The sequence below is a fragment of the Ranitomeya variabilis genome, chromosome 1 (assembly GCF_051348905.1).
Source record: "Ranitomeya variabilis isolate aRanVar5 chromosome 1, aRanVar5.hap1, whole genome shotgun sequence".
Classification (NCBI taxonomy): Eukaryota; Metazoa; Chordata; class Amphibia; order Anura; family Dendrobatidae; genus Ranitomeya; species Ranitomeya variabilis.
In genome coordinates this window covers 956,905,095-956,932,763 of record NC_135232.1, presented here as the reverse complement: position 1 = coordinate 956,932,763, position 27,669 = coordinate 956,905,095, and the positions used below count along the sequence as shown (strand labels likewise).

Below are 27,669 nucleotides of genomic sequence, written 5' to 3'. Positions count from 1 at the left end.
TATGATCTTTTTGCTCCACACAACTATAAGCCCCCTGTGATCTCTGTGCCTCCCAGCTATGTGCTCCAATGTCATCTCTGTGCCCCTCCTGTGATCCCTGTGCCCCCAGCTATGTGCCCCCTGTGATCTCTGTGCACCCCGCTATGTGCCCTAATATGATCTCTTTGCTCCCCCAACTATAAGCCCCCTGTGACTTCTGTGCCTCCCAGCTATGTGCCCCCATGTCATCTCTGTGCCCCTCCTGTGATTCCTGTCACCCCAGCTATGTGCCCCCTGTGATTTATGTGCCCCTCAGTGATCTCTGCCCCCCGCAGCTATATGCCCCCCTGTGATTTCTGTGCCCTCCAGCTATATGCCCTCTGTGATCTGTGTCCCCCCAGCTATGTAACCACCTGTGATCTGTTCCCCCTGTGATTTCTGTGCCCTCCAGCTCTATGCCCCCCTGTGATCTCTGTGCCCCCCAGCTATGTACCCCCCTGTGATTTCTGTGCCCTCCAGCTATGTGCCCCCTGCTCTGTACCCCCTGTGATATTCGTGCTCCCATGTGATCTGTGCCCCCTGTGATCTGTCCCCTCCAGCTATGTGCCCTTCCGTGATCTGTGTCCCCCAACTATGTGCCCTCCTTTGATCTTTGTGCCCCCCCACCTGTGATTTCTGTTCCCCCCCTGTGATCTTTGTGCCACTCCTGGAAAAGCAACTGTGAGAACCAACATGATCAGCATCACCTAACATCACAGCTGCACCAAAGAGAAGCAGCTCCAGCCGTCACATTAAGGGTGAGTTACCGTAATTGTTTGACTAAATATACCAGGGTAATTTTCAAGGTGATCATTTTTATGTGGACCCGGATGATGGTAGAAATTTCCAAATGGCCCCCGGCCGAAAAAAGGTTCCCCACCCCTGGTTTAAAACCAAGGTTTTCACTCTGCCTGCTAAATGATCCAATCCATACATAGAAAAAATTCAAAGCATTGAGTAGAAGTATTGAGTAGAAGCACCCTTTTGAGCTGGTACGGCCATGACTCTTCTTGGGAACGATGCAACAAGTTTATCACCCCTGAATTTGGGGATTATCTGCCATTTTCCTTGCAGATCCTCTCCAGTTCTGTCAGGGTGGATGGTGAACATTGGTGGACAGCCATTTTCAGGTCTCTCCAGAGATGCTCAATTGGGTTTAGGTCAGGGCTCTGGCCGGGCCAGTCAAGAATGGTCACAGAGTTGCTCTGAAGCCATTCCTTTGTTATTTTAGCTGTGTGCTTAGGGTCATTGACTTGTTGGAAAGTGAATCTTTAGCCAAGTCTGAGATCCAGAGCACTCTGGAAGAGGTTTTTATCCAAGATATTTCTGTACTTGGCTGCACTCATGTTTTCTTTCAATGGCAACCAGTCGTCCTGTCCCTGCAGCCGGAAGAAGGATAGGCGAAACGTGGCGTCGGGGTGAGATACAGCTACCCGATGCGTTAGAATCGGGCTGCAATCTAGTCTTCTATATATATAATTGTCTAAGGGTTTTTCTGTCTGTCTGTCTGTCCTGGAAATCCCGCGTCTCTGATTGGTCGAGGCCGCCAGGCCTCGACCAATCAGCGACGGGCACAGTATCGACGTAGATGTCATAATGGTTGCCATGGCGACGATGATGTTATAAAGGTTGCCTCTACGAATCAGCGACGGGCACAGTCTGCCGCGAATCATCATTGTCCATATACTACGGGGACATGCATATTCTAGAATATCCGATGCGTTAGAATCGGGCCACAATCTAGTTAGTAATAAGCACTATGCACTTTATGAAGGAGTCTAATTATGTGCACTTCCAATATGGGTGGAATCATGAACATAGGACTAGCATTATATAAAATAACAGGAGTTAATCCTATTCATATGAAGGCTGTTTGAATACTTTAGGATTTTTTTGTGTAGTGTGTCATCCTGTGCTGTTTTTCTAGTTTGGCTTGAGGCATCCAGAATACACTTGTTTTGTATTTTAGATTACGGTATATGTTTGAATAAACTTTAATGATTTTACATTTACGCTCCTTGTTACTTAATTGGTTCTGTGTTTCATGTTACAGGGGCTGTCTGGTGACCAGTTCTTTAGATAAGTCATTATTATCAGATCGGTGCAGGTGTTGCTTGGGTGTCAGCTGTTATAAGCCCACAGCCATCAGATATAGACACCTTAAATGGAGTTGCAATGCACAGCTTTTTTCAGTGAGTAGCAGCTGCTCCTGGCTACTGCAGAACAATTCCTATTTTATTTTTTTTCAACCAAAGCTGCTATTCTCTTGAAAATGAGCTGATCTGCAGTACCTGGCAGCGGTTACTGTATATTGAATAATGTTGTGCATTGTCACTCCTTTCAGCCTGTTTACACCTGTCTGCCGCTGGAGTTTATAACCTCTGATCGGTGGGGGTGTCCTATCTGATGTTTATGACCAGACAAGAATGCAAAAGCTCATTTATATATCTGTTTTTGTATAACTGTGTAGCAATTTTACAACTATAGCAATGCATTCTTTCATGCATAGTATTTAATTATTTCCTGCACTTCTTGATTCTCGTAAACCTTGACTGACAGGTTACATGCATGTACTGCTTGCTGAGAATGTTGCTTTATTAGCCTTTTTTCCAATAACTAGAAGCCAAAACATATTTGATTCTGTACTGCAGTCAACCCAAATTTGGAGAACATGTAGGGTGATACATCTCATGGTGGCTGACTTCCAGGTGTTCATGGGTTAAACAGCCAGTGATGCTATTGATAGTCACTGCAGTGTTACTTCCCTTATGCTTTCATGCCATCTTCTTCTCCTGCACATAAGTGCTTGTGACAGACCTTTATTTTATGTTTTATATTAAAGAGCAATTTATGATTAAATGTTAATGACATAGAATTTTCACAGTGCACCCATATATTCTACCAGTTTGAACATTTTTCAAAGAAGCACACCAAAACCCACTGTTTTCCATGAATAAGTAATAAAAAGCATGTCTGCACATTATCATTCATGCATTCTCTAGTTACCCGGCCAGTGATTAACCCTTGGTGAGCTTTAGTCACGAGTTTCCAGTTTAGTGACAGGAGCCAATCTGACTACCACTGGTACCACAGGTTCTGTTAGATGTCTGCTTTTAGAACAGAAAAAAAGTTCAGCATGCTGCACGTTTTTTCCATTCTGAAAATGGGACACATTACAGAACCCGGGCAGACCCTGTTATAATCATTGGGACCTTCCACTTCCATTTGCATCATTCGTTTTTGCAACAGATAAGACGCTAATTCCGTTTGTCAAGACTGATGTCATTAATTAGGTCTGAATTAATGGTAAATTAGGTCTACAAAACACTTCTTATTTTTTTTAAACACATCCAGTTGCAGAGTTTACTTTTATTCCAAGATCTGTTGATTAATAATGTACTTTTGTTCATGGCACAACCCCTTTAAATATCTGTTCAATTAATGTTTGCTTCTGTTTCTTGTTTTCTAACTGGTATACATGCCCACCTTGCCTATTGGACCCTTTTAACCTTATTTGTGTCACATATATTGCTGTCTGGGATGCAAAGTCACAAACACTTTGTAGTGTTAGAATTTTTACTTTCTATTGTGTTGGGGTTTCAAGTGCCAATGAAATGAACAATCATCAGATACATTTTTGCATTGCATTTGCATATGTCCAAAGTCGCCATGCCGTTCAACCCTCAATTTCTCACTTTAAGGGCTCATTTCCACTTGCAAGAAAAAAAACGGTCCGATTTACGGACCGGAAAAACGGAGGTAAATCATGCGATTGTCATGCAATTTTTTTTTTTATCATGACATCCGTATTGCTGTTCGATTTTTATGCACGCACCGGCGTCCTTTGAAAAGCTGGCAAATCAGTGGTGTACAGTAAATCATACTGACAGATTAGAATAGAATAGATATATACACATAGAATAGGTATATATATATCAGTGAGACACACACACACATATTATATATTTAATTCAGCGCTAGATAGCAGAAAAACCGGTAATTCAATTGCCGGCTTTTGCTATCTCCTTCACAAACCCGACAGGATATGAGACATGGTTTACATACAGTAAACCATTTCATATCCCTTATTTTATTACGTATTCCTGACTACTAATGTAAGAAGTGTCTTTGTGTAAAAATTTGGTGGCTCTAGCTGTTAAAATAAAGGGTTAAATCACAGAAAAAATTGGCGTGGGCTCCCGCGCAATTTTCTCCCCCACAGTGGTAAAGCCAGTGATATTAATAGCCTAGAGAGGGACCATGGTTATAGGACCCCCCCTGACTAAAAACATCTGCCCCCAGCCACCCCAGAAAAGGCACATCTGGAAGATGCGCCTATTCTGGCACTTGGCCACTCCCTTCCCACTCCCGTGTAGCGGTGGGATATGGGGTAATAAAGGGTTAATGCCACCTTGCTATTGTAAGGTGACATTAAGCCTAGTTAATAATGGAGAGGTGTCAATAAGACACCTATCCATTATTAATCCAATACTAGTAAATGGTTAATAAAACACACACATTAGGAATAAAGTATTTTAATGAAATAAAGACACATGGTGTTGTAATAATTTATTATACTCTCAATCCAATTGAAGACCCTTGTCACCTGAAACAAAGGTAAAATAAAAAATCAACAATATCCCATACCTTCCGTCGTTCAGTCTTGTCCCACGCTGTAAATCCATCTGAAGGGGTTAAATAATTTTACAGCCAGGAGCTCTGCTAATGCAGCTGTGCTCCTGCCTGTAAAATCTGGGGAATGAATGGAAAGCAGGGGAACGTAGCTACCTAGACTTGCGGTGCTGCGCCCCCTGCTGGTATGAACTCGAGCGTGAAAATATTCAGAAAAATTCCCATGGGCATGGGCCTGTGTGATTTCAAATGCCAGGGCTGGATTTCAGCCCCAGTCCGTACCTGCCTCCACGTCAAGGCGTACCTCTATATTGCATGGTCCTTAATGACTGACCTCTCCATGTGCCCAGACATTAATCGTAGTGTGCCGACGCACAGTGTATGAATATTTGTATATTGGCCACAACGCATTTGTTCATCTGCATATTAAATAGTAGAAGTGCAGGGCCTTTTTCATGTTTTTTTTATTAAAAAAAGACTGGCTATGAGGATGTCATACTGTGATACATGGACGCCTGAATTTGGCCTTACACGTATGTACACTGCAGGTCTTTTGAAAAGCAGTTTTTTAACGATTGCAATATAGCTTTAAAAAAGGCATGGAAATCAAGAAGATTCTAAGGGTTTTGGTTTGTTCACACAGAGATTTTTAACTTTGATTTTCACTCCAAATTTGGTATAAAAATGCTTCCAATTTGTTTAAACAAGCTTCTTGTTCCTCTTGAAGACTTGCCTGTAGTGCACATGCTGCATTTTTTTTTTTTTTCAATTTCTATAGGACATTTTCGTTTCAATAATACCATATATACTTAAAAACACAAAAAAAACCTTTTTAACATGGAAATTGTGGTTTTGCAGTAGTTGCAGAGGCACGAGCATTTGTCCTTGGGTGAAAATGTTATCTTGTATGCATGGTTTGAATTTGTGATTTCTGATTCAGACTTTTAATATAGCTAATATACAATCATTACATAGACATCCGACTGTGTGAGGTTTTTTGTTTGTTTTTTTTAACTGTGCCTTTTATTCATCCTGCTTGGGTCCAGTGCCGATTCTCTACCGGTGCCTCTGTCTTTGTTATTTACTGTGCTGATGTCACGTGCCAGTGCTGCAGCCGATCACCAAGCTCAGCAACTCATGCTATTTACATATTCAGGGCCACTGACCTCAGTGATCGCCTGCAGCTCTGTTGACGTCACATCATTGCTGCAGACAAACAGAGACCAGGGCAGTAAGGGAGACTCAGCTAGAGGGTGAGTAAATCCAGGTTTAATTTTTTATTTATTTTATTTTTAATTTTTTTTAGAGATTTTCGGAAACCTGAAAACTTCTTTAATTATATCCATATTTACGATTTGCATTTTTTTAAATGCTACATTTAGGGAAGGGAAAGTTTAGGAGCTTGTGAGTCCATTAGTATGACGGATCTGAAACACAGATGTGTATTGTGCACCTTTACCAATTAGGTTGATGAAAACGGTGTTTTTTGTATAACCTGATGAACTGTGTAAACTCTTGTTATTTGTTAATGCTTGCATACAGATGTGTTTGTACCTTTCTTTTTGGTTTCTGATGTCCCAAATTATTGGTATCCGATGACTAACCTTTTCACTGTGGGTACGTGTTTTGCAAAGCTGATTATCTTGCACCAATAATCTTGAGCTATCTGGAACCAAGAGTTATGGTAAGGGCTCCTACTCACTTGCGCGAGACTCTGATGAGTCTCGCACGGCAATACCCTGGCACGGCACCTGGCACAGAGGAGCGGAGTGTGCGGCTGCATGTATTCCTATGGGGCGCACACTCCGATCTGAGTGCCGGGTGCAGAGCCTGGTTTTAAACATGCGAGACTCATCCGAGTTGCTCGTAAGTGAGTAGGAGCCCTAAGGCTGTGTGCCCACGTTTCGTTTTTTAAGCGCTTTTGCCGTGTTTTTCCGCTGTGGAAACGCTTAAAAAACGCTAACAAAACGCATCCCATTAATTTTAATTGCATTCCGTAATTGCTGTGCCCATGCTGCGTATTTTTCCGCAGCTGAATCACATTGCGGTAAAATATGCAGCATGTTCATTTATTTTTCCGGAATCACAGCAATTCCGCCGCCATAGACTTGTATTGGAACGCTTGAAATCTGCAAATATTAAAAATGTTTGCGGATTTCAAGCGCATTTGTCTCGGTTTTGTAAAGCAAAACCACCGCAAATGGGAAGTGACATCATGGGCATGCCATCCCATAATCCAGGAAGACGAGAATCCCAGATCATTCCCGTCTTCCTGGATGATGGCTGGTATGATCTGGTATGGACTGGTATGATCGCATGGCGCTGGATGTGTGTGTGTGTGTGTTCTATTTGCGGTGTATGTGTGTAACTAGACATAGGCCGATGAGACTACTACTCCCATCGGCCTATGTCTGTTCCCCTTTAGTATCAACAGGATCATCTCGATGGGAGCAGTATTTCCCATCGAACTGTTCCTACTGTAAAAAAAAACACAGTTTTTGTCCCAACTTTATTTGTGCTTAAAAAACGCATCAAAATCCGCATGCATTTTCCCTGGCAAGGGTGTGCGTTTTTGATGAGGAAAAATCTGCTTCTATTCTGCAATGTGGGCACATAGCCTAAGGCTATGTGCACACGTCTCAAATTGCCACAGAAATTTCCATGGCAATTCCGCAACTGTGCCGCGAGTAAAATGCTTGCGGAATTGGCATGCGTTTTCCCTCTAAACACTAGCGTTTTACAAGTGTAATTAGCTTGCAGAATGCTAGAGTTTTTGATTTGATTGACAGGTTGGTCACACTTGTCAAGCATAGTGTTTGACAAGTGTGACCAACTATTTACTATTGATATTGCCTATGCAGCATCAATAGTAAAAAGATCTAATGCTAAAAATAATTAAAAAAAATAAAAAATCGTGATATTCTCACCTTCCGGTAGCCCCGGCAGCCTTCCCGCTCCTCTCGATGCTTCCGTTTCCAGTAATGCCTCGCGGCAATGACCCCAGATGATGTAGCATCACGCGAGACCGCTACGTCATCACAGGTCATTACCGCAAAGCATTCTTGGGAACGGAAGCATCAAGAGGATCGGGAAGGCTGCTGGGGCCGCCGGAAGGTGAGAATATCACGATTGTTTATTTTAATTCTTTTTTTTTTTTTTTTTTTTCTTTTTTACAGGTATATCCCCTTTCTGACCTCGGACGGGATAGTACGTCCGAGGTCAGATACCCCGCTTTGATGCAGGGCTCCGGCGGTGAGCCCGCATCAAAGCCGGGACATGTCAGCTGTTTTGAACAGCTGACATGTGCCCGCAATAGCGGCGGGTGAAATCGCAATTCACCCGCCGCTATTAACTAGTTAAATGCCGCTGTCAAACGCAGACAGCGGCATTTAACCGGCGCTTCCAGCCGGGCGGCCGGAAATGAGCGCATCGCTGACCCCCGTCACATGATCGGGGGTCAGCGATGCTTCTGCATTGTAACCATAGAGGTCCTTGAGACCTCTATGGTTACTGATCCCTGGTAGTTGTGAGCGCCACCCTGTGGTCGGCGCTCATAGCACACCTGCATTTCTGCTGCATAGCAGCGAACATCAGATCGCTGCTATGTAGCAGAGCCGATCGCGTTGTGCCAGCTTCTAGCCTCCTAAGGCTATTGAAGCATGGCAAAAGTAAAAAAATAAAAATAAATAAAAATAAAAATATAAAAGTTTAAATCACCCCCCTTTCACCCCATTCAAAATAAATCAATAGAAAAAAAAATCGAACCTACAGATATTTGGTATCGCCGCATTCGGAATCGCCCTATCTATCAATAGAAAAAAAAAGCATTAACCTGATCGCTAAACAGCGTAGCGAGAAAAAAGTTAGAAACGCCAGAATTACGTTTTTTTGGTCGCCGCGACATTACATTAAAATGCAATAACGGGCGATCAAAAGAACGTATCTGCACCTAAATGGTATCATTAAAAACGCCAGCTCGGAACGCAAAAAATAAGCCCTCAACCGACCCCAGGTCATGAAAAATGGAGACGCTACGGGTATCGGAAAATTGTGCAAATTTTTTATTTTTTTATTTTTTTTTCAGCAAAGTTTGGAATTTTTTCTCACCACTTAGATAAAAAACAACCTAGTCATGTTATGTGTCTATGAACTTGTAATGACCTGTAGAATCATAATGGCAGGTCACTTTTAGCATTTAGTGAACCTTGTAAAAAAGCCAAACAAAAAACAAGTGTGGGACTGCACTTTTTTTGCAATTTCACCGCACTTGGTATTTTTTTCCAGTTTTCTAGTACACGACATGCTAAAACCAATGATGTTGTTCAAAAGTACAACTTGTTTCGCAAAAAATAAGCCCTCACATGGCCATATTGACGGAAAAATAAAAAAGTTATGGCTCTTGGAAGGAGGGGAGCGAAAAACGAACACAGAAAAAAGGAAAATCCCAAGGTCATGAAGGGGATATGGTTCCCAGGGCCTGGAGGAGAGTCCTCCTCTCCTCCACCCTGGGTGCCAACTGCACATGGTCCGCTTACTTCCCACATGGTGGGCATAGTGTATTTTATTTACCTGGTATAAATACCACTGTTCTCCTGAACATTGCATTGTTTTTTTATTTGTCATGTGTCTCTCCATCCCTGAAATATGGCCCTTCTACCTTGTATGTAATTCTATTTAGTCTATGAGAATCTTCTTAAGGACCGCACCCAATTACATAAGGCGTCACTCACACAGCGGACACAGACCTCACCTGCCCTGTGCCACTGTGGTCTTTCTGTTGTTTTCCTGCAGCATCACTTAATCTTGCAAGGAAACACCTGACCAATGATTGGTTTTGCAGGTGAAACACTTGTTTCCCTGCAAGATAAAATGATTTTGCTGGGTAACAGTGGAAAGACTGCAGTGATACAGGGCTGTTTGGATTTAAATGGAATCTGTCAGCAGGTTTTTGTTATGTAATTTAAAGACCACATGCTGTAAGGGTTAAAACACAGATTTCAGCGATATCTCTATTATCAAGCTCCGAGGTTTTGTTTGCTTACAATGATGTACCAGGTGCTATGGACTTTGTATATAGAGCTCCTGGTGTGGGCGGGGTTAGCTTTCTCAGCTCTGCTTCATTGCTAAATCTAAAAATGCTAATTGGACCAGATTGGCTGCACCCAGTAATCTACCATAAGTGATACATCGCCTGATTCAGCTTCTCTTTGCCTACATCAGGCTGTTCTCGAATGAGGTAACAAAAACCTGCTGACAGATTCTCTTTAAGCTACAGTGTGAATGCTGTCTGAAGGGAATCAATTTTCTAATTGGAAAGAGGGGTACAATGTCTCAGGGACAGAGAGGCGCAGGGACAATAATATTTTAACAGTGTCATATTCAGAACAGTAGCATTTACACAAGGGTAAAAAAAAATACATACCGTATTTTTCGGCGTATAAGATGACTTTTTAACCCCTGAAAATCGTCTCAAAAGTCAGGGGTCGTCTTATATGCCAGGTACGGCGTGTGCAGGGAGCGGTCCTGGATGGTTCCCAGGGTCTGGAGGAAAGGAGACTCTCCTTCAGGCCCTGGGATCCATATTAGTGTAAAAAAAAAATGAGTAACAAAAAAAAATATGGATTTATTTACCCTCCGACGGCCCCCGGTGTTGTGAATTCTGCTCTTGGGCTCCCTCCGGTGGTTGTAAGTGGTAGTGCTGCTGTCTCTGAATCACAGCATTTATCAGGTGTGTTCACTTTTTGCAATTTGGACTTGGCTATTTAGTCTTGCTTCACCCTTTAGTCAGTGCCAGTTGTCCATTGTTCCTGGAGGATTCACATCCCTGCCTGGTCTCTTCTGCTTTGCAGTTCTTTTCAACAAAGATAAGTTCTGGCCTTGATTTTGCTGTCCACATGCTGTGGTCTTATTGTTCAGTTCTTTTCCATGTTTTTGTCTTGTCCAGCTTGGTCTGTATAAGGATTTTTTTAGCCAAGCTGGTATCTCTGGAGATGCAGATATACCCTCCATATCTTTAGTTAGCTGTGGAGTTTTGTATTTTCTGTGATGGATATTTTCTAGTGTTTTAGTACTGACCGCATAGTACTCTGTCCTATCCTTTCTATTTAGCTAGAAGTGGCCTCCTTTGCTAAATTCTCATTTCAGTCTGTGTATGTTTTTTCCCTCTCCTCTCACAGTCAATATTTGTGGGGGGCTGTCTATCCTTTGGGGATTTTCTCTGAGGCAAGATAGTTTTCCCGTTTCTATCTTTAGTGGTAATTAGTCCTCCGGCTGTGTCGAGATGTCTAGGGAGTGAAAGGTACATTCCACGGCTACTTCTAGTTGCGGTGTTAAGTTCAGGGTCTGCGGTCAGTACAGGTACCACCTTCTCCAGAGTACGTCTCATGCTGCTCTTAGGCCACCAGATCATAACAGTACAACTGGCCAACAATGAGTTAACCGCATCTCAGAAGAAGGGAAGGAAAGTGCTGAGCCATTTTTTTTTCTGTAGTCTGTTGTGTTTTTATTTTTCTCTTCCCTCTTTGCCTTTGGGTGGCTCAGGAGTTCGGCGCTGGTATGGATGTTCAGGGATTGGCTTCTCGTGTGGATCAACTTGCTGCTAGAGTACAGGGTATTTCCGATTATATCGTTCAGACTCCAGTTTTAGAGCCTAGAATTCCAACTCCTGATTTGTTTTTTGGGGATAGGTCCAAATTTCTGAGCTTTAAAAATAACTGTAAACTGTTTTTTGCTCTGAAACCCCGTTCCTCTGGTGATCCCATCCAGCAGGTTAAAATTATTATATCTCTGCTGCGTGGTGACCCCCAGGATTGGGCATTTGCCCTGGAACCTGGGAATCCGGCGTTGCTTAATGTAGACACCTTTTTTCAGGCGCTTGGGTTATTGTATGACGAACCTAATTCAGTGGATCATGCTGAGAAGACCTTGTTGGCCCTGTCTCAGGGTCAAGAAGCGGCAGAATCATATTGCCAGAAGTTTAGAAAATGGTCTGTACTGACTAAATGGAATGAGGATGCCTTGGCGGCAATCTTCAGAAAGGGTCTTTCTGAATCCGTTAAAGATGTTATGGTGGGGTTCCCCACGCCTGCTGGTCTGAGTGATTCTGTGTCTCTGGCCATTCAGATTGATCGGCGCTTGCGCGAGCGCAGAGTTGTGCACACTATGGCATTGTCTTCCGAGCGGAGTCTTGAGCCTATGCAGTGTGATAGGATTGTGTCTAGAGCTGAACGACAAGGATTCAGACGTCAGAATAGGTTGTGTTTTTACTGCGGCGATTCTGCTCATGTTATTTCTGATTGCCCTAAGCGTACCAAGAGAATCGCTAGTTCTGTTACCATCAGTACTGTACAACCTAAATTTCTGTTATCTGTGACCCTGATCTGCTCATTATCGTCATTTTCTGTCATGGCATTTGTGGATTCAGGCGCCGCTCTAAATTTAATGGACTTAGAATTTGCCAGACGTTGTGGTTTCCCCTTGCAGCCTTTACAGAGTCCTATTCCTTTGAGGGGCATTGATGCTACACCGTTGGCTAAAAATAAACCTCAGTTTTGGACACAGCTGACCATGTGCATGGCGCCAGCCCATCAGGAAGATTGTCGTTTTCTGGTGTTGCATAATTTGCATGATGCTATTGTGCTGGGTTTCCCATGGTTACAGGTGCATAATCCGGTATTAGATTGGAAATCTATGTCTGTGACTAGTTGGGGTTGTCAGGGGGTTCATGGTGACGTTCCTATGATGTCAATTGCCTCCTCCCCCTCTTCTGAAATTCCTGAGTTTTTGTCAGATTTCCAGGATGTATTCAATGAGCCCAAGTCCAGTTCCCTTCCACCGCATAGGGACTGTGATTGTGCTATTGACTTGATTCCAGGCTGTAAGTTTCCTAAGGGCCGACTTTTCAACCTGTCTGTGCCAGAACATACCGCCATGCGGAGCTATGTTAAGGAGTCCTTGGAGAAGGGGCATATTCGGCCATCTTCTTCACCATTGGGAGCAGGGTTTTTTTTTGTTGCCAAAAAAGATGGCTCCTTGAGACCCTGTATTGATTATCGCCTCTTGAATAAGATCACGGTCAAATTCCAATACCCTTTGCCTTTGCTTTCTGATCTGTTTGCTAGGATTAAGGGGGCTAGTTGGTTTACTAAGATTGACCTTCGAGGGGCATATGATCTGGTTCGTATTAAGCAGGGTGACGAATGGAAAACTGCGTTTAATACGCCCGAAGGCCATTTTGAATACCTTGTGATGCCATTCGGGACTCTCTAATGCTCGCATCTGTGTTTCAGTCCTTCATGCATGATATATTTCGGAATTATCTTGATAAATTCATGATTGTATATTTGGATGATATTTTGATTTTTTCAGATGATTGGGAGTCTCATGTGAAACAAGTCAGGATGGTATTTCAGATCCTTCGTGATAATGCCTTGTTTGTGAAGGGGTCTAAGTGCCTCTTTGGAGTACATAAGGTTTCTTTTTTGGGCTTCATTTTTTCTCCCTCATCTATAGAAATGGATCCGGTTAAGGTTCAGGCCATTCATGATTGGATCCAGCCCACATCCATGAAGAGCCTTCAGAAATTTTTGGGCTTTGCTAATTTTTGTCGCCGTTTCATTGCCAACTTCTCCAGTGTGGTTAAACCCCTGACCGATTTGACGAAGAAAGGCGCTGATGTTACGAATTGGTCCTCTGCGACTGTTTCTGCCTTTCAGGAGCTTAAACGCCGTTTTACTTCTGCCCCTGTGTTGCGTCAGCCAGATGTTTCTCTTCCTTTTCAGGTTGAGGTTGACGCTTCTGAGATTGGGGCAGGGGCCGTTTTGTCTCAGAGGAATTCTGATGGTTCCTTGATGAAACCGTGTGCCTTCTTTTCTCAAAAGTTTTCGCCTGCGGAACGCAATTATGATGTCGGCAATCGTGTGTTGTTGGCTATGAAGTGGGCATTTGAGGAGTGGCGACATTGGCTTGAGGGGGCCAAGCACCGTATTGTGGTCTTGACCGATCATAAGAATCTGATTTATCTCGAGTCTGCCAAACGGCTGAATCCTAGACAGGCCTGATGGTCCTTGTTTTTCTCCCGTTTTGATTTTGTGGTCTCGTATCTTCCGGGTTCTAAGAATGTTAAGGCTGATGCCCTCTCTAGGAGCTTTTTGCCTGATTCTCCTGGGGTCCTTGAGCCGGTACATATTCTGAAGGAAGGGGTGATTCTTTCTGCCATCTCCCCTGATTTACGACGGGTTCTTCAGAAATTTTAGGCTGATAAACCTGACCGCTGTCCAGTGGGGATTGATTTGTCTTTTTCTTCCGCATTTCATCCTCAGACAAATGGCCAAACCGAGCGAACTAATCAGACTTTGGAAACTTATTTGAGATGCTTTGTGTCTGCTGATCAGGATGATTGGGTGGCTTTCTTACCATTGGCCAAGTTTGCCCTTAATAATCGGGCTAGTTCTGCTACCTTGGTTTCACCCTTCTTTTGTAACTCTGGTTTTCATCCTCGTTTTTCTTCAGGGCAGGTTGAGCCTTCTGATTGTCCTGGGGTGGAGTCTGTGGTTGACAGGTTGCAGCAAATTTGGGCTCATGTTGTTGACAATTTGGTGTTGTCTCAGGGGGGCTCAGCGTTTTGCTAACCTTCTTCGCTGTGTTGGTTCCCGGCTTCGGGTTGGGGATTTGGTCTGGTTGTCTTCCCGTCTTGTCCCTATGAAGGTTTCTTCCCCTAAGTTTAAGCCTCGGTTTATTGGCCCTTATAGGATTTCTGAGATTATCAATCCAGTGTCTTTTCGTTTGGCCCTTCCAGCCTCTTTTTCCATCCATAATGTTTTTCATAGATCTTTGTTGCGGAAATATGTGGTGCCCGTTGTTCCCTCTGTTGATCCTCCTGCCCCGGTGTTGATTGATGGGGAGTTGGAGTATGTGGTTGAGAAGATTTTGGATTCTCGTTTTTCGAGGCGGAGGCTTCAGTATCTTGTCAAATGGAAGGGTTATGGCCAGGAGGATAATTCTTGGGTTGTTGCCTCCGATGTTCATGCTGATGATTTGGTTCGTGCCTTTCATTTGGCTCGTCCGGATCGGCCTGGGGGCTCTGGTGAAGGTTCGGTGACCCCTCCTCAAGGGGGGGGGTACTGTTGTGAATTCTGCTCTTGGGCTCCCTCCGGTGGTTGTAAGTGGTAGCGCTGCTGTCTCTGAATCACAGCATTTATCAGGTGTGTTCACTTTTTGCAATTTGGACTGGGCTATTTAGTCTTGCTTCACCCTTTAGTCAGTGCCAGTTGTCCATTGTTCCTGGAGGATTCACATCCCTGCCTGGTCTCTTCTGCTTTGCAGTTCTTTTCAACAAAGATAAGTTCTGGCCTTGATTTTGCTGTCCACATGCTGTGGTCTTATTGTTCAGTTCTTTTCTATGTTTTGTCTTGTCCAGCTTGGTCTGTATAAGGATTTTTTTAGCCAAGCTGGTATCTCTGGAGATGCAGATATACCCTCCATATCTTTAGTTAGCTGTGGAGTTTTTGTATTTTCTGTGGTGGATATTTTCTAGTGTTTTAATACTGACCGCATAGTACTGTGTCCTATCCTTTCTATTTAGCTAGAAGTGGCCTCCTTTGCTAAATTCTCATTTCAGTCTGTGTATGTTTTTTCCCTCTCCTCTCACAGTCAATATTTGTGGGGGGGCTGCCTATCCTTTGGGGATTTTCTCTGAGGCAAGATAGTTTTCCCTTTTCTATCTCTAGGGGTAATTAGTCCTCCGGCTGTGTCGAGATGTCTAGGGAGCGCTAGCTACATTCCACGGCTACTTCTAGTTGCGGTGTTAGGTTCAGGGTCTGCGGTCAGTAGAGGTACCACCTTCTCCAGAGTACGTCTCATGCTGCTCTTAGGCCACCGGATCATAACACCCCGGCTCTCAGCGGTGCAAGCGACAGCCTCCGTTCCCTAGGATGCATTGCGCGAAGGCTGGAAATGGAAGGTCCTTCGCTCAATGCTTCCTTGGGAACGGAGACCTCCGCTTGCACCGCTGAGAGCTGGGGGCCGTCGGAGGGTAAGTATATCCATATTTTTTTTTTTTATTCTTTTTTTTTTTTTACATGAATATGGATCCCAGGGCCTGAAGGAGAGTCAACTCTCCTCCAGTCCCTGGGAACCATCCGGACCGCACACGCCGTATAAGACGACTGGGCATATAGGATGACCCACTTCTTATACGGCGAGTATATCCCAAACTCCATATTTTATATGGAAAAGTTGGGGGTCGTCTTATACGCCCAGTCGTCTTATACACCAGAAAATACGGTATTTATGGCAGGTTCTCTGTAAAGGGAATTTGTCAGCAGGTTTATGCTATTTAATCTGAGGGTAGCATGAAGTTCTAAGGGCTAAAACACTGATTTCAGGGATGTATTTCTTATTAGGCTGTGTGCTGTTTATTCAATAAAATGAGTTTTTATCAGTAGATTTAAACTACAACTCCTGTGCATCCTAGTCCAACTCCATCCCCATCACTGGCATCTTACCGTTCATATACAATGTTACACAGAAAGCCGTTAATCAGGGGTGTGGGTGGGTGCAGCTAGCTTTCTGAGCTCTGCTACATGCAGCATTTAAACATCACATCTGCTGCACCCAGTATACTAAGTGATGCATCGCTGGAATTGGGATCTTTCTTCCTACATTATCCTTCTCTCAGATGAGATAGCGAAAACCTGCTGACAGATTCCCTTTAAATGCGGTGACATGCTGTGTGTAACATACATTGCTGTGTATGCAGTAGCACCCACTTACTGCATTTATGTAGTGGCATGAAGTCTCCCATGCTGCACAGCCTTAATTCAGCTTTCGGATGACTGCTGTATGTCGAGGTTTCTTTTCACAGTTTATATCATCTCACCTACACCATTTACAGATTATAATGCTCCGCTTTCACTTTTTAAAGCCATTACATCTCGCCACCCCCTAGTTAATTACTCAGGTGGTGATTAATTCTTTTTCCTGCATTTTTTTGGGGAGGGGAAATAAAAAAAATCAAATGGCATTTATCTTTAGATTCATGAAAACTCTAGATATTCAGACCCTGAATTATTTAATCTCCCCCAACACATACACTTTTGCTTTTCAAGCATAAGTTATAATTTAATTAAAAACTTCTGGCGCATTCCTGGCTTTTTAAATATTAACGTGTTCCATGGATCACTTTCGATTATCCACCGTCGTGAAATTCCTGAAGATGTCACAATTTTAAGGTTCCTGAAGTTGCACTCAGAATTGTCTGTTGATGCAAGAGGGATTGTGATAATTACACACATCCATTAGTATCAGCAGAGGAGATAAACATCAGGGAGTCTTAATGGGCTTGTCTCGGTGACAGCCAGCAAAGAACATTTGACATAATTAAGGATAGATTTGATTCATTTGAAAATATACTCTCATTATAGGTGCCCAGTGGAAGTTGCACTAAAATTGTTAAATTCCCCAGAATAAGACTATAGCGGCTGGGAAGCTTTTGAAATCCGCTGTGGCAGTCATCGGAATTATTCACTCCTCTTTATGTCTTTCTGCTGTCAAGTTCACTTTGCGTTTCCTTGTACTGCGAGCTCTGGAAGAGACAACCTGTTGGCTCCTCTCTTGCAGATTGTGCGGAGGTACATCAAGGACTGGTTGGAGAGGAAGAAGCCGCCATTTGGTGCCATTAGCAGCTGTGTCCTTCTCATGATCATCTACACAACCTTTTGTGATACGTTTTCTAACCCAAATATTGATCTGGACACCTTCAGTCTGGTTGTGATTATATTTATCAGTGAGTGCACTTTCTTTACTTTTTTATATTAAACATTTATCAAAGTTAAGGTATTGAGATCTGATTATAGTGCCAACTAGGCAATCCTATATATCATCTACTGCCTAGAAAAGTCATATCTGAACCTACATGGTATAAATAATCATATGCTAATACGTATTGTGTTAATTGCTCCATTACAAGCAATGTTTATTCGTAATGAAAGGGAAAAAATGTATTTGTCTATGGTTTCCTGCAAATCTACCCAGCCGGTGGTATGCTGCCTATGAATTATCAATGACTAGCCCAAATTTATCAAAAGTGGAATTATTTTATTTAAGTTAAGGGGGTTGTCCATCCCCGAGTAAGTTTTTGTCAAGTAATGTGCACACTGTTAGGTTTTGGCTATGCGTGCCGGTTCCAGTGGTTATCCCGCGACCATATCATGTGCCGATTAGAGTCTCTGTGCTTGCTCAATAGAACATTGAGTGTAGCGGCAAATCTCATACTTGCGGTCGTGTGACAACAGCTGGAGCTGGCAGGCATAGCCGAAACCTACCAGTGTGCACTTGACACAGTTTCTTTCTGAAAATGTACCCAGGAGTGGACAACCCAAGCCTGGCTAATTTATCAAAATAATTTGCAACACAGTTATGACTGCAAGTATTTTTGATAAATTTGGCACATCAGGCCTCACTGCCATCAACTTTAACAGCAGCAAAAATAATGGCACTTGTTCAAATCTGCGTGAAGTAGATGGAACTTTTTTTTTCTCATTTCTGTCATAGCAAACTACATCCTTACAGCTTAGTCGAGCTCTTACAGGGGGAGACTTTACACCAAACAATGTAACGTGAATGTGAGAGTAGTCTTCGCTTCCCTCTGCAGAGATGCTAAACTAGTGAGGAATGCTGGAAAGTTTTAGCTTTGACATTTGGAGTATTGTGACTGCTGCTCTGGACGAAGACACAGGTTATAACGAAGGATCAGTACATTAATGAAATGTATTTCCAAAAGTGCCAAACTAGTCACTAATTCTATATGCAAACTGTAAAAAGCGTTGAATTTTGAATAGCTAACCCACTTACTGCCCTGTTCTGTACAGTTATGGTGATGGCAGCTGGTACTTGGTGTCAGAGACATAATTGTACAGTGTTACAATGACTCAGCCTCCGAGCTTACACCATTAACACCAGGTGTCAGCTATAACACATACTCTGCTACAAAAGCCAGAATCTAAGATCCCACCATTTAACACCTTACATAGTGCAGTTATTAGCAATTACATCTAAGCAGTTGGACATATCAAGGAATACATTGCCATATGAATATTGGGATAAAAAATCCCAAATAAGATTTTTTTTTTTCCCCCTTTACAAAATACCTAAAGTGGCTAAAAGTTATAAAATGAAAAAAAAAAAAAAATTGACGATAACACAAATTATACAATGATCATGTTATTTATCCTAAACCGAGCATAACTCAAACCATGCCAGAATTGCTGTAACTTGTTTATTCCATAGCCCAAAAGAAGGAATACAAAGTTATCACCAAATTGGTATTAAAGGGGTTGTCTACTACTAGGGCAACCCCTTCTTGATCGAAATGATTGACCCCTATAAAATAAAACTGATTATATTCCCTTCCTGTGCCGGAGCTGTTCCCGTGGTGTCGGCACTCACGTTCCTGGGGCCCTCATGCGATTACGACACGTGAGCCTGGCGCCCAATCAGCACTGGCATCACTGTCAAATTGAACATGAACAGGAAGTCAGGTCTGCGGCTGCTCTGTCTCTTCATCTTCCTGTTCAATTCACGAAGGCGATGACAGAGGTCACGTGTCGTAATAACTGCACGAGAGCCCCAGGGATGTGAGTACCGACACTGCTGGAATGGCACGGGAGGGGAGGATTAGCTTTTTCTTTTTTCTTTTTATCAGCTCCAATACACGGTATTAAGAAATGGGGTATGTAAACTTTTGATCAGGGTCATTTGGATGTTTTGGGTTGTCATTATGATTTAAAAAGAGAAAACACAGTAGTTTGACAATAAATGGCTTCACCCAACCACTAACCATGAGTGGAGAAAAAGTTATGCTGTTATCATTCATATTCTCTGAAAAAAGGCCAAGAAAGCAAAAATTCTGCCGGGGTATGTAAACTTTTGAGCACAACTGTATATATAACAGGTGACTTTGTAAGCTTGTTAGAATAGAGCCCATAATCTCACGGCACGGGTGTCATGTTCCTTGCTGAGGTCATAAGGTCCTACTGAATTTTCATGACGTTTTAATTTACAGTATGTAGCGGCAGTATGTACGTATGTACATGTGCGTGTCCCTGATAAAATTTGTGCCATCACCTGTTTATCTCTCTTTCAGTATTTTTTATCCAGCTGGCATTTATGCTTTTAACATTCCTGTTTTCTACTAGGTAAGTTCAATGTTGGTCATTTTTATGGAAATTGTCAATTCATGTAGATGTTGCCCAAATACCATAACATCAGCACAGTATTGTTCCCATCACATAATAATTTATATACTGCTTAGATAAATGCTTGCTGAAATAATTAAGCGCTTCATCTAGATTTAAAGGGGTTGTCTGGTTTCGCTCACTTCTGTATTGAGTGAGCAGCGCTGATGGCATAGCATATGCACACTCTTGCTGGGACGCATGCACTATTTGCAGGTTTTGCAGACTTGTTCGATTCTAATGAATAGTAGAATACCCGCCAATCGTAGTTGCATCCTGGCAGGTATGTTTAGACACTTTGTCCTTAGAGCCATAAAACTCCCAACAAACACTTCCGATTGTATTAATTCTCCATTAATAAGTCTCCATCTGCGGGCAGTCTTTGGGCCTAAAAAATGACACACTAACATGATGCAAAATACTGCGAGCTTTGACACTGCATCTTCACTTCCCAGCCAGATGGAGTTCCCATCTAGTCCAGAATCTGCATACATTTTCTGGCTTGGCTAATTAACCTTGGAGTAATGATTCATTTCTGTGTTTTACTTAGAGGTTGACCATTTTCTGTTTAGTGCAGCTTTCTTCACAAACTGACCAGCACATCTGTCCGTACATTGGCTGCTAAAGGATGAGCACACCTGTCCATTAGCCGCCTCCAATTGTAAATCATCTCATATGGAAATGCTTCCTTTCTATTTAGAGGAGGCTGATGGACAGATCTGGTCACACAATCCTCCATGACCAAATCTGCATTTTAGCTAGGAGAACACCATGTGCTACAATATTCTTGCCTGCAAGGAAAAAAGATACTGTGCTGTAGCCCTAAATGACCTCTGCATAAGACAGTGAAGTCAACCTTTCACTACATGGATCATGTACAATGAATCGGGCTCAGGTTTCCGTTATAAACAGAAGTTATGAAATTGTGATAGATTGTTATCTAGGCTGCCAATCATCCATTGAACAAGCAAAATGCTCCTTTATTGGCTTACACACAGTAGAAAATATGATATGTACTTTACAAATCTGACATTAAGTCTCCTACAGTCATCTAGTTAATGGAAAAAGTCGGTTCATGAAGATCATACGTTTTTAAAACCCACTATTTCCAAATGTCTCAAAAGTCTACTCCTCTGTGTAGGCTTTGCTGCAATTAATCAAATCAAGGTCACGGCAACATTCACTAAAAATCTCAAAATTAAGAGTTGATTTGCACTGCACGGTGCGCAGTGGTAAATTGCCGACCGACAAAGTGTTTACTGGTTAGTGGCCATTTAAACAGGCAGGCACCGTTTCAGCTATGCAGAGAAGGATCTGTAAGGCTATGTGCACATGTTGAGTATTTGCTTGCAGAAATTTCTGCATCTCTTAGCAGCAAAACGTGCTTTTTGCCATGTTTTTTTGGTTTTGCATGCATTTTTGCACAGCAATTAATTCTTTTTTGAAATATATATAAAAAACTAGATGGTAGCCCGATTCTAACGCATCGTGTATTCTAGAATATGTATGTAGTTTATTTATGAAGATTTTAGAATAATACATTGAATACACAGGATCCGGACTGCACCTGTCGCTGATTGTTCACAGCCGGCCACGTAGTATATAGCACAGCCACGTAGTATATAACAGCCCACGTAGTAAATAGCACAGCCACGTAGTATATAGCACAGCCCACGTAGTATATAGCACAGCCCACGTAGTATATAGCACAGCCCACGTAGTATATAGCACAGCCCACGTAGTATATAGCACAGCCCACGGAGTATATAGCACAGCCACGTAGTATATAGCACAGCCCACGGAGTGCATAACAGCCCACATAGCATATAACACAGCCACATAGTTTATAACAGCCCACGCACGCAGTATATAACACAGCCCACGTAGTGTATAACACAGCCCACGTAGTATATTGCACAGCCCACGTAGTATATTGCACAGCCCACGTAGTATATTGCACAGGCCGCGTAGTATATTGCACATGCCGAGTAGTATATTGCACAGGCCGCGTAGTATATTGCACAGCCCGCGTAGTATATTGCACAGCCCGCGTAGTATATTGCACAGCCCACGTAGTATATAGCAATGTGGGCATCATATCCCTGTTAAAAAAAAAAAAAAGAATTAAAATAAAAAGTAGTTATATACTCACCTTCCCTTGGCCCCCAGTTCCAGACGAAGCGTTTACCGATGCTCCTCACACACTCCGGTCCCAAGAGTGCATTGCGGTCTCGCGAGATCGCAATGCATGGAGCAGTCACCGGGGCGTCGCGAGGAGCGGGAAAGGCCGGTTCTGGATCCGAGGGGCCGACGGACGGTGAGCATATAACTATTTTTAATTTTTTATTATTTTTAACATTAGATCTTTTTACTATTGATGCTGCATAGGCAGCATCAATAGTAAAAAAGTTGGTCACACAGGGTTAATAGCATAACGCGGTCCATTAATGCTGCCATTAACCCTGTGTGAGCGCTGACTGGAGGGGAGTATGGAGCCGGCACTGGCTGCGGGGAGTAAGGAGCAGCCATTTTGCCGCCGGACTGTGCCCGTCGCTGATTGGTCGTGGCTGTTTTGCCGCGACCAATCAGCGACTTGGGATTTCTGTGGCAGACAGACAGACGGAAGTGACCCTTAGACAATTATATAGTAGATATTTTTAAAAAATGTTTTGTGATGTCATTTCTTGGTTCAACACCTTCTTTGTCATTCTGATGCAGTGGCATCAGGATAATGGGATTGACACCAAGCCCAAGGTTTAGTAATGAAAAGTCTCAGCCAGACATCCTCATTACTAAACCTGTAAGTAAAGAGTTCAATACACACACACACACACACACACACACACACACACACACACACACACACACACACACACACACACACACACTGTCAACAGCTTATGTGGGAGCCTTAACAGAATGAACTTACATAGGCTGTAACTAAACAGCAACTGTCAGAAATCAGCGTGCACCACACGATACCTGTTAATTTTTATATAAAGAAAATAAAAATTGCGTGGGCATCCGCATAATTTTCAGATCCAATAGAGGGAAAGCCAACGGCTGGTGGCTGATGTTAATATTCTGGGAAGGAGCCAGTAGCCATAAAGGTTACCAGGCTATTAATATCAGCTCACAGCTGTTTTCTTAGCCTAGCTAGTTTACAGGGGGGACCCCAGAAAAAAGACATAGGATTCCCCTATAAATTCTAATGAGAAAAGGTTAGGCAGACCATTGTGGGCTGATATAAATAGCCTAGGAAGGGGCAATGGTTATTGGCCCCCTCACTGACTAAGAACATCAGCTCTCAGCCGCCCCAGAAATGGTGCATCAATAGGATGCTCCAAATCTAGCGCTTAGACTCGCTCTTCCCACTTGCCCTGGTGCAGAGTTGGGTTGATATCACCTTTGTATTGCCAGATGACATCAAAACCAGAGGTTAGTAAGGGAGAGGCGTCTATAGCATGCCCACATTACTAACCCCATAGTGATATTATAAAAAAAAAAACACGCCTAGAATAAAGTCCTTTATTTGAAATAATGACAGACTGCTTTACTGAATCTAAATTAAAACATATTCACGTCATCGCCCAATCCACTGAAGCCATGGTCTCCTGTAATAAAAATAAAATAATAAACAACAATATACTGCACCTGTCCACCTAGAAGAAAATAATCCATAATGTTCCACGACGATCCTTATGACTTTGAGAGCAGTCACTGTTGTGACTGCTCTCAAGGACAGCCGGCTACACACTGACACAGGAGGTAATCGCTCCTGCAGTGCGTAGCACTGAGAAAGTTCACTGGAGTTTATTAACTGCAGATCTCAGGTGATCTCACTTCTCCCGCAGCTGTGGGGCCATAAGTGAGATCACCGAAACTCATCAGTTGATGAACTCGTGTATCCTCTCTCATTTCAGCTCAGCGCTATATACTGCGGGAGCGATGACGCTCCTATCAATGTGTAGCCGGTGGCCAGTTAGAGCAGTCACAAGTGAGAAGTACATGGGACACTCTAGATTACATGGACTAATGGCGGACAGGAGAGTATATTGTTGTTTATTATTTTGATTGTTTATAGAAGACATGGGCATCGTGAATTGGGAGTTAAGTGAGTATGTTTATTTTATTTTACATTTTTTATAATAGACAATGGCATCAGGGATTTGTTATTAGGTCAGTATAATCTGTTTTTTATTTTTATTTGAATATGAATTTAATTATTTTACATGTTTTTTTTTTGTTTATTTTAAGTTTGAGCACAGGTGCCAGCTGACTTTCCCCATCAGCGGCGCCTGCTATTACTGTTATCAGTGACATCAGGTGTCGGCTGATTGGAGTAGTAGTCTCGTCAGCCAACGCCTGCTGACCTTCAGTAAACTTTTTACCACAGGTCACAGCTGCAGGGTCACGCTGATATAACAGCATGACCCAGCAGTGCTGTGACAGTGGTAACGATCTTACCAGCGGTAGCATTACTGCTGATCAGAACCGCCGGTTCCCACAGATAGCGTGGGAAACACCATAGGAAGTCCATAAAGACACAAGCAAAAACTCAGGAAATTCGCAAACATTTTTATACCTGCGTTTTTGCTGCGGATTTGACAGACTCATTTGAAGTCATTGGGTGAAAAATGCTATAAATCTGCACAAAGAATTGACATACTGCAGAAAAAACGCCTTGCAACTACTCAAGGAAATATACTGATCATGTGTACAGCACTTTAGGATTCTCATTGAATTAGCTGGCATAAGGATTCCCTAGCGTTTTTGTGTCATTTCCGCTCTGGAAAAAAACACAGCAAAAACACTCCTAGAACAGCCTAACAGATTGTTCAGTGCACAAAGGCTGCCATTGTCAGCACCATGAGTCCACCTAATAATACAGGGTGATGCGCTGCTGAGAATGATTCTTTTGTGCAACACAAAAAAAAAAAGTGTAATTCAATGAATTAGGACTATGCTTGGCTTTTCTAATGCAACACATTTTAATGGTTGAAAATGTTTCCTTTTGCTTTGTATATGTGCTTTTAAACTTTAGTAATTTATACTTTGTTTTCTTGCAGTAAAAACACTGGCTTCACACCAGCAGACACAGTTGCAATAGTATTTTGTTCAACGCATAAATCACTCACATTAGGTAAGTTATGGTCTGAATGAAACCTGCTTTGAAATGTGTATGAAACATCTCTATTTTTATTTTGTATTTTTTTTTTAACAATTACCGGTATATGAATACAAACAATTTTTAGCAATTGGAATTATATGTTTCCTCTCTTTAGATAGTTTCTTTAAAAAAATAAATGAATAAAACTTTATGATGTCTTCAATAATGTCTGTGTGTGTGCCGAGTATGGGTATACCATAGCAGCTAGCACCGTATGGCACCTTATTATTATTTATTATAGCGCCATTTATTCCATGGCGCTTTACATGTGAGGAGGGGTATACATAATATAAAACAAGTACAATAATCTTAAACAATACAAGTCATGACTGGTAGGAGAGAGGACCCTGCCAGGGAAGGCTCACAATCTACAAGGCTTGGGTGAGGAGACAGGAGGTGAGGATAGAGCTGGTCATGCAGTGGTTTTGTGGATTGGTGGTAACTGCAGGTTGTAGGCTTGTCGGAAGAGTTAGGTCTTCAGGTTCTTTTTGAAGGTTTCCATGGTAGGCGAGAGCTTGATATATTGGGGTAGAGAGTTCCAGAGTATGGGGGATGCGTGGGAAATCTTGTATGCGATTGTGGGAAGAGGAGATAAGAGGGGAGTCGAGATGACTTGTCACCTTGTCTCCCGACAGCCACATCCCAAGTAGAGGTGCGCAGGCTTGCTCAATACAAGTGAACTGAGCAAGGCAAGGCCCCACACGTCTGGTTTGATTGTGACTGGAAGTATGAATATCGCATGTTTGCAGTCACATGACTGCCCAGTCTCGCCACCAACACCGTAGAATCCTGACGGTTCACAATTTTACAGCCCCTTAGTGACTGCAGGCTTTCGTGCCAAACCTGGGCAACCCCTTTAAAATAGAAGCACGTATCTTAATCTTGCGAATATAAATACTACAATGTGAAACAAAACAATACTGCATTACAGGTGGAGATGTTGTAGTGCCCTCTAGATTGTAGACAGGTATAACAGCAGCGGTGATAAGAGAGACATTTAGTGTCATCACCTAACTCTTTCTTTCATATTCTGGTTTGTACAGCAGGCAAAGAGGGGTAGATCTAAACATGCACTGCCCTCTGTTGATTCATTTCTTTTATTAGTATCTTTGCCATTGATTGATTAGTACTTGATATTAGGACTTTTCTTCTATTGATTGATTGCGGATGAAGTGACTATTTGACCTTTAATTATGAAGCTCCACATTGAAAATGACATTGAGCTATAGCTTCTTGTAATCCTGCTGGAATACCCGGCAGGAAGCCATTTGGAGTTCATTCAGGATGATCGAAAATGCCTCGAGAAAGCCGAGTACTATCACTTGAACACTTCAGAAACCAAAAAATCACTCTATAATGGAGTCTTAGCTGCTGATTTGCCCATGTAAATCACCGGAAATGTAATGTGTCGTAATTGTATCAGGAGAAAAAACTTGGTGGATATTCTGCACAAATTTATAGTGGAAAGGTAAAAGCTGAGCTGTACAATTGCTGTCTGAGGAAAGTGAATACATAAATAGTGTAGATGTTATTCATTGAGGATAGGTAATGGTAATACACACCTTTCTTATCCTCTAATATTATTCTAATGAGTATTTAGCTCCTTTGTGGTCTTTCCTGTTTCATGTGTTTGTGATCTGACTATGATTGTGATATTTTGGAACAGATATGTAAATTTCTGTATATTACTGCTTGGTCATGTTCTTCCTCCCATTATGCCTATTCATTTGTTTTATAAAGATTTCTAGGAACATTGGATCTTTATCTATGATTAAGGGCGGACACAGCCGAAAATGCGTAGGATCCGCTTATGGCTTCAGCACATGGCTACATGAATTTTTATCTCTGATTCAGTAAATGAATGACGTTAGGTGCTGTAATTTTATCGACTTTTTGGATACAGAACTAGAACATAGAACTTAGTTTAAAATAATATATATTGTGATGTAAAATCACTTTGGTACCACATCAAGGACAATATCAGGACCTAAAACTGGTTCCTCAGGTGTCCGATGGTTTTCTAGTACTAGATGGTGGCCCGATTCTAACGCATCGGGTATTCTAGAATATGTATGTCCACGTAGTATATTGCCCAGTTATGTAGTATATTGCCCAGTTAAGTAATATATTGCCCAGTTATGTAGTATATTGCCCAGTTACGTAGTATATTGCCCAGTTACGTAGTATATTGCCCAGCCACGTAGTATATTGCCCAGCCACGTAGTATATTGCCCAGCCACGTAGTATATTGCCCAGCCACGTAGTATATTGCCCAGCCACGTAGTATATTGCCCAGCCACGTAGTATATTGCCCAGCCACGTAGTATATTGCCCAGCCACATAGTATATTGCACAGCCACGTAGTATATTGCACAGCCACGTAGTATACAGCACAGAGCCACGTAGTATATTGGGCAGTCACGTAGTATATTGCCCAGCTACGTAGTATATTGCCCAGCCACGTATGTCACAGGTTAAAAAAATAAACATATACTCACCTTCCGCAGGCGCGTTATAGTTCTGTCGCCTGCGTGGGGTGCAGGCGGCAGCTTCCAGTCCCAGGGTGTGATGACGTCGCGGTCACGTGACGTCATGGCAGGTCCTGCTCGCGCAGGA

General features: G+C 42.5%; 1 protein-coding gene across 2 annotated transcripts in view; it reads left to right on the top strand.

Moving 5' to 3' along the window:
* Positions 1 to 27,669, top strand: part of SLC10A7 (solute carrier family 10 member 7) — a 346,730-nt gene that overhangs the window by 270,698 nt on the left and 48,363 nt on the right. For both annotated transcript variants that reach the window (XM_077279290.1, XM_077279289.1), the window contains 3 exons: positions 17,269 to 17,434; positions 19,793 to 19,844; positions 24,953 to 25,026. In XM_077279290.1, coding sequence (XP_077135405.1) covers positions 17,269 to 17,434; positions 19,793 to 19,844; positions 24,953 to 25,026 — 292 coding nt within the window. The remainder of the gene's footprint in view (positions 1 to 17,268; positions 17,435 to 19,792; positions 19,845 to 24,952; positions 25,027 to 27,669) is intronic.